This window comes from Sciurus vulgaris (assembly GCF_902686455.1).
Source record: "Sciurus vulgaris genome assembly, chromosome: 13".
Taxonomy (NCBI): domain Eukaryota; kingdom Metazoa; phylum Chordata; class Mammalia; order Rodentia; family Sciuridae; genus Sciurus; species Sciurus vulgaris.
In genome coordinates, this window is record NC_136474.1 from 71,469,226 (window position 1) to 71,484,765 (window position 15,540).

Sequence of the window (15,540 nt, forward strand, 5' to 3'; positions counted from 1 at the left end):
AGTGCTACTCGATGGCAGCACCAATGAACCACTAGCAGTTGTGTACCCAAAGCCCCACTGGGCATGACACTTGTACTGAAGCCTGGCATCACCTCCCCCTTCAGATTCTGAGATCAACGTTTTAACAAGCACCCAGATGATCTGACTTAGGTGATCCATACTCTGCCTTTGAGGAGCACACTGCCTTGCTAGGATGTCTTAGATGTAATCAGCCTCCACAGACTGGCCTCGTTTGATTAGACCACTCAAGAACAGCAGGAAAAAAAAAAAAAAAAAAAGAACAGCAGAGAGCTGGGGTTGTGGCTCAGTGGTAGAACGCTTGCCTAGCATGCGTAAGGCCCTGGGTTTGATCCTCAGCACCACATAAAAATAAAAAAATAAAGGTACTGTGTCCACCTACAACTAAAAAAAAAAAAAAAGAAAAGAAAAGCAGAAAGCACACCCTGGCCTGACCATCCTTATACCCATAGCCTGGCCTCACATGACCCATGAGTCACAACCAGGCGCCCTTGCTGCAGAGGGACCAGGCCAGAGAGGGTGTTGAACTCAGAGTGAAGCCTCCACCCACAGCCCCATGGGAACGAGCCCCTGGCCTTCCACTGGAACAGACATTCTGAAAAGCTCAGCTCATCTGTTTCTCAGAAAAAAAAAAAAAAAAAAAAAATATATATATATATATATATATATTTTAGTTATAGGTGTATACAATGCCTTTATTTTATTTATTCATCTTTATATGGTGCTGGGAATCAAACCCAGTGCCTCACATGTGCTAGATGAGCACTTAGCACTGAGCCACAACTCTGGACCTGTGTCTAGTTTTTTGAGACACTATTGATAAATCCCTTGTATACTACAGCCCACCTTGCACTTCAGCTGCAGAAATGTAAGATCCTGACTTATCTCAAGGGGTTTGAGGAAAGGAGGGGAAAGGAAGAAAAACAGAACCTGTCTTTCCCTTCTTTCTCTTAAGCTAAAGAAAGAGATCGGTCAGCAACCAAATAGCAGATGAGCAAGAAGATTATGATAAGGAGAACCCCCCCCCCCAAAAAAAAGAGGAAAGCAGAGACTGGGTGCTAGAGCCAGCAGGCCCCCACTCCACAGGATGGGTGCCTACCTGGAAAGTACTAGGCAAAATAAAAATTACCAACAGAGGACTGTGCTCACTTATGACTCCTCTGTGATGTTAGCCAATTTATTAATGGGGTCTCCTGAACTGCTGGAGCCTGTGAAGTAACCAGAGACCTCCTAACAGGAGTGAGCATGTGCTGAACATCCCCTAGTGTGGCTCTGTGCCAGTGCCAGGGCCACAAAGATGAGCCAGAACCTGGGCCTTGCTTTGAGGGAAAAACAGACCTTCCACCGAGGACACAGACACTTGGGCTGTGTGTTCTGAAGATGTCCTAACAGAGTCAGCGCTGGTCACGGCAGAGGCACAGAGGAGAGTGCCTGGCCTGGGACCGTAGAGGACAAGTGGCAGGGGCCATAACTGGACCTGGGAAAACTGTCTGGGAAAGTGGCCGGATCAAAGGTCGGAAGCAGAAGGTAAGAGCGTGGGGGTGGTTCCAGGCACTTGGATCTGCATATGCAAAAGCACAGTGCCTGGAGGATCATGGGAAAAAGGATGGCAGACAATGGGACCCACAAAAGGTTTCGGATGGTGATTCTCTGACAGCAAAAAGAACAGCCAGAAGGGCCTGAATTGGGGCAAGAGCTGACACGGGGAGGGAATGAACTCCAGGGGTATTTACTAGGTGTAATTGACAAGATTTGGTGAACAAATAAACATAGAGGCCGAGCTACTAAGCAGTGGGAGGAGACTCTGATTCCAGATTGTTCTTTTAACTCTACCAGTCAAGGGCAGGTTGGGGGCGAGATGCTGCTGAGGTGTGGACACACAGAAGGTCCTGGGGGATGCTTCTGATGCTCCCAGGATGATGGGCCTGCAGGTGCTGGGGTCAGAAGTGAGGACAGGAGACCTGGAGGCTGTGAGGAGATGACATTCCTGCAGCAGTGCTCCTAGTAAGAGCAGAGAACCCTGAGGAAGCTTCACAGAAGATGAGTCGCAAAGAAGCCTGGGGAGGAGCATTCAGAGAGGCAGGAGGCACGTTGGGGGAAGAATGGTTTGTTGGGAAACAGAGCAGGCTCTGAGAAGACCAGAGAGGCCAGCCGCATCAAATGTCACACTGCTGTCAAGGAGACCTGAGAAGTAGGCCCTGTATGGCAATGACAATCTTTATGCTGACAACCTCCAGGATTCAGAACTGACTTCTGCACAGACACACCAGGCAGTTGTCCCTGAACCTGGACTTCACTGCACTCCGCACAGAGCGCTCCTGTGTGTCTGTGGGATGCTTCACTCAATGTCTGTGCGCACACACCAGACTGTCACGTCAGGAGCACAGGGACTACACTTTGCTCAGTACCTGTCCCCTGGCACCTAGCCCAAGGCCTGGCACAAAATGAGCACTCAGGGAATACACAGAGAGTGCCAGGCCTGGTGCGCTCTGCTTTCCCTTCGGGGTCGGGAAGCACCTTCTCGCTTCCCACAACACTCAGCAGTCAAGGCGGTGCCAAGTCTCTGCCCTCTGCAGCACCAGGCGATCAGTGAGCAGAGTTCTGCTGCCGCATCACTGAGTTGGTCCCAGAGGCCTGCCTGACCTTGGGTCACCTTTCTTTCTGCCTGGCTAAGCACTGAGCCATGGGCTGGTTTTGCTGCCTTTCAAGCACAGAGCAGTCAGTTTAGCACAAAGGAAGACATGGTGGTTGTTTTGTTCATGGGAAATCAATGTCCCTTGAATACAAATTTAACTGTAGTCTGTACAGCACCGTGACAGGGCTGCAGAAAAATGTGGCAGAGAGCATCCAGAGTCAATGCCCGGCTCTCTCTGAGCATTTGGAATAATATATTTTCCTACCAACACTGGCCACAAGAGAAAGGTGGTAAGTCAGGAGGCTGGGTGAGACACAGCTGAACCTCTAGCTGACCATGTGGCCCTGGGCAAGTCAATCAAGTTGTCAGTTAATGTGGATGCTTTCTGGGCATCTCTCTTCACCTGAAAAACATGGAGACCACCTCACTTGCCCTCCAAGGTCACTAAAAGTGGCTCAGTACCACTGCAGGGGCAGGACTGGGGAGAGGCACCCTCAAGCAGAGACTGTGCCTGGACCCAGGACAGCCTTCCAGAGCATCTGTCCCTAGAACAGGGCCTCTGCCTGGATCCCTCTTATTTAAGCCCCGGTGACACTACTGGGGAGCTAAGGCAGGATCTGGGGCTTCACAGGCCTGGGTGCAGTGCCTCCACCGGGTGCCTGACTGTGGGCAAGTTCCCAAGTCGCACCTGAGGGGTCATGTGACAGGAGATAATGCAGGAAAAGGGCTCAGCATAGTGTCTGGCACATAATGACAGTGTGTCAGTCTTAGCTATTATAAAAGTAAATATTTATGGCTTAGATCCACACATCACGAACACCTCAAAAAACGGAGACTGTGCTGGGTGCGGTGGTGCACGCCTGTAATCCCAGCAGCTCGAGAGGCTGAGGCAGGAGGATGCCAGTTCAAAATCAGCCTCAGCAACAGTGAGGTGCTAAGCAACTCAGTGAGACCCTGTCTCTAAATAAAATATGAAAAAGGGCTGGGGATGTGGTTCAAGTGCCCCTGAGTTCAATGCCTGGTACAAAAACAAAACAAAACCAAAAAACTCTTCTAGTTCCATATTTTCTGTTTTCAGGTTTCCCTGTGGCTCTGCCTGTAAAATGAGGTAACAAGGTAGAAGGTCCCCCTCCCTGCTGTGCTCACAGCTCCTCTCCCCTGGCATGCAGGACTGTAATGTGTGTGCAATCTGCCTCCACCCCAGGGAACAGGGACGGTGCCTTTGTCACCTCTGCCCCCCCAAGGTCAACCAAAGACCAGAACAGGTCCTTCAGAAATGTCAGAGGGAGGGAGGGAAGAAAGGAGGAAGGCAAGAGGGAAGAGAGAATAGAAGAAGGGAAGAAAGGGGAAGGGAAGAGAGGGAAAGGAGGAAGGGAGGAGGAAAGGAAGGACAGAGGGACGGGCAGGCCAAAGCCTCCTAGCACTGACATCCACACTTCCACAAAGCCATGTTCTAAGACAATTCACCAACAGAGTCTGTTAGGCACAATCACAATCATGGTGGAAACCTGGGGGAAAGGGAGAAGCAGAGGGAAGGATTTCAGATGTAAAATGACAAGGGACCACTCTCAGCCTAGGCACAGCTGATTTCCAGAAGCCCAGGCCCCACAAGTCCCTGTGCATGAAGGTGCCAGGCGTGCACTGCAGGGGGTCCCACTTCACAGCAGAAACCTCAGGGATGCTGGTGTCAGAGGCCCCACCTTGCTTCCAGTCGCTAAGCTCATGTGACAAGGCAACGCTTTGCAGCTGATTGTCCCCATTCAGGAACACAGTATAGCAGGATTCTGCAGTATTCAGGAACATCAAGAGGAACGCATCTTTATAAATAACTCCTGGATAAAATGGAGCTGAAAATAGGGAGACAGAAGAGGAAGCACGTTGCTAAGCACTTATTGAGTCGATAGCATTGGCTTGGAAACCTTAGTGCAAAGGGTTGGACTGCTTTATTTCCTTCTCATCAAGAGGGCACACGCAGGATGGAACCTAGAGGCACCAATACTGTGTGTGTCCCAGATGCGTTTGAAAGGGTGTGGCTGTCTTCAGCCGCTGGCTCTCGGGATGAAAATAACCCAGGCCGTGGGCCAGCTCAGGCGGTGGAACCGGGGTGCTAAAACCCTGAGAGCTCGCAACGGTTCTTTCTTCACTGGAAGGTCTGGCCACTGGTTGGCCTTAAGCTCTGAGATAGTAACCCATGGCTAGTCCGTGGTATAAAAGTCAAGAGTCCAAAGCCTGAATTAAATCTTGACTGTGCTCAGATGTCCTGTTTCCTCCCTCTGGCCCTTAGGGTCATCCTTTAGCCACAGGGCCACTTCAGTCCGTGCTCTCTCAGAAGCTAAAATTGAGTGGAAATGTGCTTTATTCACCTGCAACCCCTAGGCCCCTGATTTGGGGACGTGGCCCAACAAAATGCGCCCTGTGGGCTGGTGGAGGCAGAGAGTGCAGGCCCAGCAGGCCTAGGACAGAGCGGACTCTGTCCCCACTCCAGCCCTGTCTCCGGGCCCCAGGACCAAGCACAAAGCTGAACTACTGAGGGAGCGACAGCCTGACCACAGGCCCCTGCACTGCGGGGCCAGGGGCCCCTAGTTCCGCCAGAAGGGAGAGGAGAGGTGGTTCGGTTGTGGGCAGCCGGGCGTGGCCGCGTCAGCAGCAGCCGCAGGTGCCAGTGTGCACGCGGAGGATGCCGCGGCTGTGCAGGTGCAGGAAGTTGAAGATCTCGGAGGGCATGGCGTGGAAGCCAGGGCGCGGCTTGACGTTGTCGTAGTAGTGGTGGGTGATGTAGAGGCCCGAGGGGTTCATGGGGAAGGCCCAGAAGCCAAACAGGTGCACCTCCTCGCAGAGCTCCAGCGCCGCGGTGGCCAGAATGAGGCCGGTGCTGATGCGCTTGGCGCGCACGCCCAGGCTGAGCCAGTAGCGCGACACGTTGACCAGGTACTGCGGGTGGAAGTAGTAGACTGCCTGCGGCGACTCGAAGTCGTCCAGCACGTACTTGACGCGGATGGACACGTCGGTGTTGCGCGTGTTGTAGAAGGCGGGCAGCAGCACCGACGCGTTCTCGTACACCTGCAGCACGCGGTAGAAGGGCCGCCGCCACTTCTCCAGCTTGTGGAACCTGCCAGCGGACCGAGAGTGAGAGGCGTCCTGTCGCCTGCGCCCCCCTTGCCCCGACCCGACCCGACCCGACCCCCGCTCCTCCGTCCATCCTCATCCGCAGCCGCTGGCTTCCTGCCCCTGCTCCTGGAGGCTCTGCAAAGGGCGGGGGCGGGAACGCGCCAGGCCACGCCCCCTCCTGGCTCCGCCCGCGCCTCCCGAGGAAGGTGTGCCCTTTAAATGGCCGCGGAGATCAGCCCAGACTACGAGGGGCAAATATCTAGTGTGTGGCGGCGGGGGCATGGGAGAGGCCATGCTTAACCCCAGAGGGTGGGATGACCCAGGGCGGGCACAGGGGGAGCGCAGGCTGTCCAGAGCCCTCACATCCTGCCCTGCGCTGTCTTCCCCAAGGTCCCCCAAGGACGGGCCCTGTCCTGGCTCAGCCCCCTCCCCAGCCTCTTACCCCGGCGCGCACAGCTTTTTTTTTGTACCTTGAACAGCCCCCTCTGTGGCCTCTCACCCCGTCCTGCCCGCTCCTCCACACCATCTCTGCTGCTTTCTTGGCACCTGATATAATTTATCAACTCCCCCTCCTCCTCTCCTCTCCACTGTCCCTCCTCTTGCCCTCCAAAGTGACATGGACATTGGGACTATGCCCAGTCTTGGGATCTCAACAAATTGGCCCCTCCCCTGAAACTTCCCAGGCACACACTCCCCCCAACCCCCCCCAACCCGGGGCAGGTGGATGGGGAGCTGAGATCGTGTCCCTGGCTTCTCCGGTGCCGCCTGGCCCCAGCCAGGTGGGGCACTGCCTGCCCTGGCCACACTCTGGAGGATCCTGACATCCCTAGCTGACAGCAGGTTGGCCCGCACTGTCCAGAGGAAATCCAAAGCAGGCCTCATGTGCAATGTTAAATGTTCTAGTAAACACAACTTGAAAAGAATGGGAGAAATTAATTTTTATATTTTATTTAACTCAATATATTGAAATACTATCATTTCAGGATGGAATTAATATTTAAAATTCAATGAGGTAAGTTACATCCTTTTGTTCCTATTAAGTCTTTGAAACCCAGGGCATATTTTACTGGGACAACCTGCACATCTCAATCTGGACTAGACACATTCCCAGTGTCCAGTGGCAGCCTGGGACTGTTGGCTACCAGAGGACAGCACAGCTCTAGAAAGAGGGCCACTGACCTCTCCGTGATGATGCTGGGGTTCACCGTGACTACGTCTGTCTTCACCCCCACATCCACAGTGTACTTCTCTGAGATGGGGGGTAAGTTGCACCTGCAGAAGAGACAAGGCAGCCCATGCAGGTGGTCAGTCACTGTACAGGTGGCACTGGGGAGGGGGCAAGGGCAAGGTAGGGATCACATGGGCAGAGGGATGCAGAGGTAGCCAGCTGGATGGGACCTCTGTGGCCAGGTAATAAGACAGCAGCCTTCTTGCTCCTTATCCGGCATCAGGACAAACAAACAGACTGTCACTGGTTTTACTGAAGTTCCAGACCCAGTAGGCAGAGAAACCACTAGAAGAAATCTATAGTTAAAAGCTCAGTACTCCCTGGGCCTCTGGAGGACAGGGTCATGGCATTAAGTGGTTCCACGGGGGCCCAGAGAAGAGTGCAGGCGAGGACAGCTGGGGGGGAGTGGGGATCCTTGAACTGAGCTTGGAGAACATAGGGAACTAGCCTAGCCGGAAGGTCAGAGCCAGGGTGGGGAGCATTCCAGGCGGAGGGGCAAGACCTTGAAAGAGCAATGGCTGACATGTATTAGGCACAGATGGAGTGTCCAGTGCCGTAGGCGCTATGAGCTGAAGCAGCACTATCTCACTTAATTCCCCAGCTCCAGGAAGCTGCTCTCACTAACCCCACTTTGCAGATGAGGAACCACGGCCCATAGGGGCAAGACGACTTTCCTAAGGTCATGCACCTGGACGGAAGTTCAGACAGGTCCCAGAGACCTGGGAGTCTCCCCGAAAGACGCCTTCAGGAGAGGGCCTTCCTGGCCTCCTCTGGCAAGCGTGCAGCTGGGCTCAGAATCAGGGAGAGCTGCCACGTTGGAGGACTCTCAACCTCATTCTGGGCTCCTCAGTATCCATAGAGGGTGTGGGCTGACTGGGGGCAGCAGGAGGAGGTGTCTCTCACACGTCACCCACCCACCCACAGCAGGGATGCTACTTCCAAGCCTGGTGCAGGGTGTCCTTGGCTTCCTTCTCCTAGGGACAGAAGGCTGGAGTGGCATCGCCAGGAACCCAAAATATGCAAGAGCTGTCTTTATTTCAAGACTTCCAGTCACACCAAAGCTCCCCGCCTCCCTCCCTGCTACCAACGATGCGTGGTCCAGTGATTCTGGATCCAGAACCCCTGAGGGCCCACTGCAGGCTCAACCGGGGGTCTTTGCTTGAAACTTATTTTCAAACCATCTTTACCCAGGCTACAGAGGAAAGCCAGGGTCTCCTTATGCAGGGCCTCCTGCATAAGGGAGAGTGATATAAGGACCAGTCCAGCTTAAAGCCAGGGCGAGGCCACAAGACTGCCCAGCTTCCAACCAGTGCTCAGGGAAGAGTAAAACCGCAAGGAGGCAGAAGCCAGAGGACCTTACCATGGGCCTGGCCCATGAGTCCCCAGGACCTCACAGGTTGTGTGGTCTTTGCTCGATACATGCCTCCCATTCTGCAGATATGAAAACTGAGGGCCTGAGAGTCCAACAACCTACCCCAAAGGATATGGCTGGAGAGAGGAAGGGCTACCCCAGAGCATGAGGGTGTGTGGGGCTGGGGCATCAGGGGCTAATTGCATGAAGGGCAGCATCAGGGTTTGGGGTGGAGCTGCACTTCACGGGATGTCACAGAAGAGGAGGGCAGTGGGGGCCGGTGGCAGGTACAGACGCCGGTGGTTCTCTTACCGGAAGACAAAGTCAGCGCTGTTGATCTCCCTCCCGCAGCGGCTGTTCTTGAGGATGCCTCCGTTGCCCACCACTGCGCACTTCTTAAACTGGGACCGGTAGTAGGGCATGTCCTGGAGAAAGCACAGGCACAGCTGTCACAGCCAAGGTCACCCCTGCCCTCATCTGGGACACTCACCTCTGCAACCACATCCACCTCTATGAACTCCTGGCCCACGAGCCAGCCTCACTGGAAACGTGGAGAAAAGTGGGTCTCCACTTTGTGCGTGAGAAGCACCATCGACGTGTTACTGCCAGGTAGCCCCAAAAGTCCCTCCCACCTCTGATACCCAGGAGTCTGCAGGCGACTTCTTCCTAGCACATAGGGGAGGATCCTGGAGAATCACGATGGCAGTGTCAGGAATTAGGCCAGGAGATGCTGCAGCGTCTGTGGGAGACTTGGTGTTCACAGCCCATTTCCCTGGACGGCCGAGGCCAACGCAGGCCAGGGCAGGAACAGCACAGGTGTGTCAAAGCCAGTTAAAGCACTCTTTAACTTTTACCAGAGGAAGGAAAACACCAAGGTTATCTTGGGAAAATCATCAAAGGCATATTATGTTTTATCTGGATGTTTTCCAAACTTCTATAAATCAAGAACTACCTGAAAATATCCACTTCCAGGCTTCATCTAAGTACCATGGAATCAGAATCTCCAGGGTGGGGACAGGAGGCTGGGAAGCTGGGATTTTTATAAAACCCAATACTTACTTTAGGGAAGTGCCACTCTTTGTCACCTGAATTAGAATTCAGGGACCAGAAAATTACGGTTCATGGGCCACATCTGGCTCACCACCTGTTTTTGTATGTCCAGCAAGCTACGAACATATTTTACATTTGCTAGAGATGGAACCAGAGCCTGTGTCTACTAGCCAAGACCCTACCACAGAGCCACGCCTCCAGCCCTTAGATTTTTAAATGGCTGCAAACAAACCAAAGACATGTGACAAGTGAAAATTATATACAACTCAGTTTTCTGTGCTATTGGGACACAGCTGCTGTCCTTCGTTTATTATGTCCATAGCTGCTTTAGTGCTGGGATATGGGATGTGACAGAGGTGATCTGGCCTCCAAAGCCCAAAATATTCACTATCTGGCCCTTTCCAGAAAATGTCTGGTGCCCTCTGCTCTTTCCCTGGGCTTCGGCAGTCCACACTCCTGGCTGTTCCAATTCCCCAAGTCACGCCTGGCTGTGTTTCACTGTTATGGTTTGGGTATGAGCTATTCCCCAAAAGCTCACGTGTGAGACAGTGCAAGAAGGTTCAGAGGAGAAACGATTGGGTTATAAGAGTCTTAACCCAATCAGCGATTTAATCCCCTGATAGGGATGAACGGAGTAGTAACTGAAGTGGTAGGGTGTGGCTGGAGGAAGTGGGCATTGGGTTGTGGCTTTGGGTATATATTTTGTATTTGGAGATTGAAGTCTCTCTCTTTGCTTCCCGGTGATGTGAGCCACTTCCCTCTGCCACTCTCCCGCCACGATGTTCTGCCTCACCTCAAACCCCAAGGAATGAAGCTGACCTTCTATGGACTAAGACCTCTGAAACCGTGAGCCCTCAAATAAACCTTTCCTCCTTTATTATTGTACTGGTCAGATCATTTAGCCACAGCAGCAAAACAGCTAACTAAAACATTCATTCACTGTGTCACCTGTCACCAGCCTCATGTTCCAGGGCTATGACCCACCTTGTAAAGGGGGCTTGCCACCATCCTCTCCAGCACTGAGAAGTGGGAGGAAACCACTAGGCTCCTGCCCCTAGCTCCACAATGCCTGAGTCTTGCTGGTGCCCTCTGGTAAGAATGCAGGGAGACTCTGGGATTGGTCACGTTAGTACTTCCCAGGCCCTCAGGCTCCATCCAGAAAGACCTGCACACACCTCCACTCGGCATTACTATTTTCTGTGTGTGTGTGTGTGGGGGGGGTGCGTTGAACATAGGGGTGCTTTACTACTGAGCTACATTCCCAGTACTTTCTATTTTTTATTTTGAGACAGGGTCTCAGGAAGTTGCTGAGGGTCTCACTAAGTTTGCCGAGGCTGGCCTCCAACTTAGGATCTTCCTGTCTCAGCCTCCCTAGTCCCTGGGATCACAGGTATGCATCCCCAGCATGTGGCTCCACTCAACATTTCTACAAACTGGCCCAAAGCCTGGTAGTAAACATGCCTCACGTGACCTGCCTCTCTTCAGAGGCCAAACCTGGTCCACATCTGTTGAGTACAGCATCCCCTTCCATCAGAATCTGGAGCCAGGAACTGTCTCCAGGTCAGCCCAAGAGAATCTCAGTGATCTGAACAGCTCACATGTGTGCATCCCTCATTCCGTGGCCCTCAGGGCCAGAGAGCCACCATACCAGGCCTATGAACCCACCTCCAAATGTCCTTATGAGAAAGGAAGGAAAGAAAAGCTTAAGTCTTGGGTATTGAGGATGATCTTTAATGAGCAGCTGAACCTATGTCTACTCCACACCCCAGTTAGAGACAGAGACTGAGGCTGTGAAAGGCTGACTCCCAAGGTCATCTGACATGAGCCAAGTCGCAGGGCCTGGATTTGCCTTGGTGGTGCTTTCTGGTGCTCACAGCCTTGTGTGTCTGTTTCGCACCCGTGAAGTGGGGGAGTGGGGGATGTGAGATGCCTCTCCCAGATAGCTGCGGGCTGTCCTCTGCAAGCAATGCATAACCAGGATTTTAACCACTTCTTGCCAAATTCACACAGGTGACAGCCAGTTGGCGTTCATGGCACCCCAAGGAAGCCAGCAGACAGTCTACTGGGCCCAGGCCACTGGTCAACCAGGACCAAGACACTTGGGTACAGAGGCAGAGCATGAGTCTTGCAAAATCACCAGGTATAACTCAGAGGGCCTCGGCTGGGTGGGCTCCCTCACTCCGCACAGCACACCCCGCACAGCGCACCTTGGGAAACATGCGGAATATCTCCTGGTTGATGTGGTAGATGCCGCTGGTGTCCACCTCGTACTTGAGCTTCGTCCCCAGTGGCGTGTTCTTCTGGGTGGTGAAGAGGAAGGCGGGGGCATTGCAGCACCTGGACAGAGTGGACCTGCCAGGTGGGGGTACAGGAGGGTGACACCAGGCACAGCACAGCCTCACTGAGGACACAGGGGTCATGCTGCTGCGCCTCCCCCATCCTGATTCCCACACTTGCTCCCGCCCCACACCTCCACTCGGGCTCCCCTCTCCCTCCAGCAGGCCTCCCGATGACTCTCCAGACACTGTCCTTTCAGCCCAGGCAGGTTTCCCACATGAGGCCTCCTGCTGCCCCCGTCCCCACCAAAGGCACTTGTCCCCAAGGCTGGCGCACAGATTGGGAGCCATAAACTTCATCTACCATGTCCCTCTCAGGCTTGAGTGACAGCCACTGATAGCAGGGACTCCCCCCTCCCAATTCTGCCTGAGGCTGGTCACACTGCTACCTGTTCCCCACTAGCGCCTCCATCCAGACCTGCTTCCCAGAGCCACCAGGCTCCTGCTGCATTTGTGGAGCCTGAACTGAACCCCAGGGATCCCGAGCTCCTCTCAGGGACTCGGCCCCCATCGCAGACTAGACGAGGCAGCCACCTTGTCTGAAGGGGTCTCAAGACCCTGGTGGCCAACAGAAATGTTGGCTCAGAAACTGATTCAGGAATTGGGGAGGGTCAGAAACTGGGATGGTGGGTGATGCTGGCTGGTTCCAACAGAAATGTCAGGGTTTGTCATTTTTTAAAAAAAGAGTCCTGATGGAAACCACAGGGCTAACGCCCAGGTGCCAGCCTTCTCAGAAACAAGCTGCAGGGAGAACAGGCTGGCGGGCAGGCCCGGGCGCCAGCCAGGCCAGGGGCCTGCTTTCCTCTCTTCTCTGCACCAGGTGTTCCACCTGGCAGTGCGTCTGGGGCCACACCAGGAGGCTCCACATGCCGCCTCACTGGGTCAGATCCTGGACACATCTTGCTCCTCTGCCCTGAGGACGTAATGCCCTGAATACAGAGGGCCCTGGACTTGACCAAGGGCACAGACCATTGCCCCCTCAGGTCAGGGCTCTGAGCCCATGAAGCCCCTTCCTCCAAAAGCAGCAACAGTGGGTTGAGCACATGCAGCTGCTTCCCAGGACACCGACTCCAGGCACAATGCATCCAGCATCCAGGCAGCCCTGGAGAGGGACATCTTCCCCACAGAGTCCTACAATGACCACTAATGAAGAACCAGGAGGAGATTTCTGAAAGTCCAGGTTCTGGGATGAAAACTTAGGTTGCCATCCTGGTGACAAGGGGCCTGGATTCTAGTGTCTGCTCTGCCACTGCCAGTCATGGGGCTCCAGGCAGGTCACCTTCCCTTCTGGGCCTCTTTCCTTATGTGCAATATGCAGGATGGACTCTGCCACTTCTGACCCTCTGTAATTCTATGACTCCAGCTTGCCAAACCTGAGAAGGTTACAGAATTTATTTTTATTTTTATGATTGTATTTCTTGCAGGGACTTCACTAGGGACCAGCTTAGTTGCTAGTCCCAGTGGTCTTTCCTGTGGACAGGTGGGTTTCAGAATGTTACTAAGGCTTCCAGAGGGGAGGCTAGAAGCCTGGTAGGGCAGGCCACAGGTCAGCACTACAAACCAGCATCTGTCCCTGTTAGCTGTGCTGGTGCAGAAACTCGATCTTCAGTACCCTCATTGAGGAAATTGACTCATGCTAACCAAGCTTACAAGTGACTGACACATACCCAAAATGCCAGGGTCTATTTGTAGGCCACAGGAGAGGAGGGGTGGACAGGACTCCTCTCCTGCAGCTGCGAGGCTCAGGCCCCCTCCCATGCTGCACCAGGCTCCTGTGACCTGGCTGAAGAATCTCAACACGGTTCCAGGAGCTTCAGAATAGAGCAGAGGGAGGCAGCTGGCCGGCTTTGAAGGTTTTTCCATTCAGAGCATGCCAAGGCCTGATGTCACCTCCCTTTCCACATCCCTCCTCGCTGTCCTGGGTGGTGCTCTGCCATGAGCTCCCACACTGACCCCCATGTTTCCTTTGTCAGTTTCCAGTTGCTTCTTATTTCCTTAGGCATGTGAATCCCACCGAGGAGCCCCCTGGCCTGGACAATGGCCCTTGACATCTCACTGACCACCCTTGGCATGCTCAGGCCTTTCTCACTCCAGGGTGTCCATCTGTGCAGCACACAGTGTTCCCTTGAGGGGCAGACTGCCACACAGCCCTTGCATCTGTCCCACTCTTCCAGCATGGTGCTCAGTTCAGTCTACTTTTATGGAAGGTGGCTCTCTGCAAACTACTTGGGGCCTGAGGGGGGTTCTGCCATCTCAGAGGTCACCTGCTCTTCAGGGCTCATCACTTTAGACATTCAAATTTCTAAAAATGTGCCACTTAATACTATTCTACCTCTAGACTTGGCCTGGAATTGCCACAAACTGGAATAAACGATTTATAAAGCAAGTACAAGATGCCGGGTAACAATCCCTTTTCCCAAGCTCCGGGATAGGATTCCTCCGTGTTGAAGCTCCCAGTACATTTGAGCTTGCACCTGATGTGGAAATCGAGCTTGGATACAGGTAGAGGGTCCTGTCCACTCCACAGCCTCAGGTCTGCCTGCACCACCACAATACCAAGAACCCAGGGGATCGTAGGGAGGGACAGGACCCTGGCACTCACACTAATGAAGCAGGAATGTTCGGGATGTCCCATCTGTTTGGGTCCCATGGCAGAACTTTAAGAAGAGCTCTGCCTCTCTGGGAGTTTATAACCTGTTAACTGTGGTTGGAGAGCAATTAGAAGCTAATCTACAGCGGGGCTCAGGCATCTGATGTGGCTGTCAGAACGCAGGTTCTGAGAAGGCAGATCAAGAGAGGGAGGCAAGGTTAGTGAGTCCATGGAGGCCTGAGGGGAGGCTCTGAGCAAAGACTTCCCGCTAGGCACTTGTTAACCCCCACCGTGTGCCCCATGTGACAGCAGCGACCTTGCAGACAGCTGGCTGCAAGGCCTACAGGAGACAGCCTGGGGACAGCAGCTGTTTGGCTGCCCACCTTGCCCTCTGTGGACTCGGAACCTTGCCACTGTCCAAACTCCTAAGCCATCTAGGGCCAGCTCCAGGGCAGATGGCCACCCAGAGCTGGGCCTTGCAGACAGTGAAACTGCAAAGCGGTGGCAGTGAGAGGGACAGTGTGGCCATGCCAGGAGAGGGGGGAAGACGGACGATAGGTACTTGAACTGGTTGGCTTCGGAGATGTTCATGGCCCACTTGCACATCTGGAGACTCTTCCACCTGTCGAACAGCTCCGACTGCTTCACCCTTCGGGAGTGGAGGACAGAGAGCAGATAAGCGGGCCAGGCTGGACCACGTGGCATCGTTCCCAAAATGCTCCCTTTCTGCTCCCCTGTGTGCAGAATCCTGGACCAGTGCTTTCACTTAAGCATATTTTCTTTTCTGTTTTTAAATATTTTTTTAGATGTTGCTGGACCTTTATTTCATTCATTTATTTTATGTGGTGCTGAGGATCAAACCCGGAGCTCCACACAGGCTAGGCAAGCGCTCTACCACTGGGCCACAACCCCAGCCCTGAATTAAGCATATTTTCTTATTTTCTGTATCTCACTGCGCCGGCATCTGCAGCCTCACCAGCTCCTGGAGACAGCAAGCAGGTCCCAGCCACACGCCTTTCATAGGGAACCTGAGAAAGGCAGAGCCACCTCCTTTTCAGAGAGCCGCCCTCCCCAGCCCTAATCATTCCAGGGCCAGCTATAAGACAACCAGTGGGAACCCCTAAGCCCAGAGCCTGCCCAGAGGTCCCACCCAGCCAGTCCTGAAGCTGTCAGCGCCCCCCGTCCCACCCATTCTCCCCACGAAAACACACTTCAGTTCTCATC

The 15,540-nt window shown here is 53.7% G+C and overlaps 1 protein-coding gene across 4 annotated transcripts in view; it reads right to left on the minus strand.

Annotated features, from left to right (window-relative positions):
• Positions 1 to 686: 686 nt before the first annotated feature.
• Positions 687 to 15,540, minus strand: part of ST8SIA5 (ST8 alpha-N-acetyl-neuraminide alpha-2,8-sialyltransferase 5) — a 70,960-nt gene continuing 56,106 nt past the window's right edge. For all 4 annotated transcript variants that reach the window (XM_079108791.1, XM_079108792.1, XM_079108794.1 and 1 more), the window contains 5 exons: positions 14,879 to 14,965; positions 11,598 to 11,742; positions 8,653 to 8,765; positions 6,941 to 7,033; positions 687 to 5,762 (listed from right to left, as the gene is read on the minus strand). In XM_079108791.1, the coding sequence (XP_078964917.1) occupies positions 5,294 to 5,762; positions 6,941 to 7,033; positions 8,653 to 8,765; positions 11,598 to 11,742; positions 14,879 to 14,965 (907 nt within the window). In that variant the 3' untranslated portion in view covers positions 687 to 5,293. The remainder of the gene's footprint in view (positions 5,763 to 6,940; positions 7,034 to 8,652; positions 8,766 to 11,597; positions 11,743 to 14,878; positions 14,966 to 15,540) is intronic.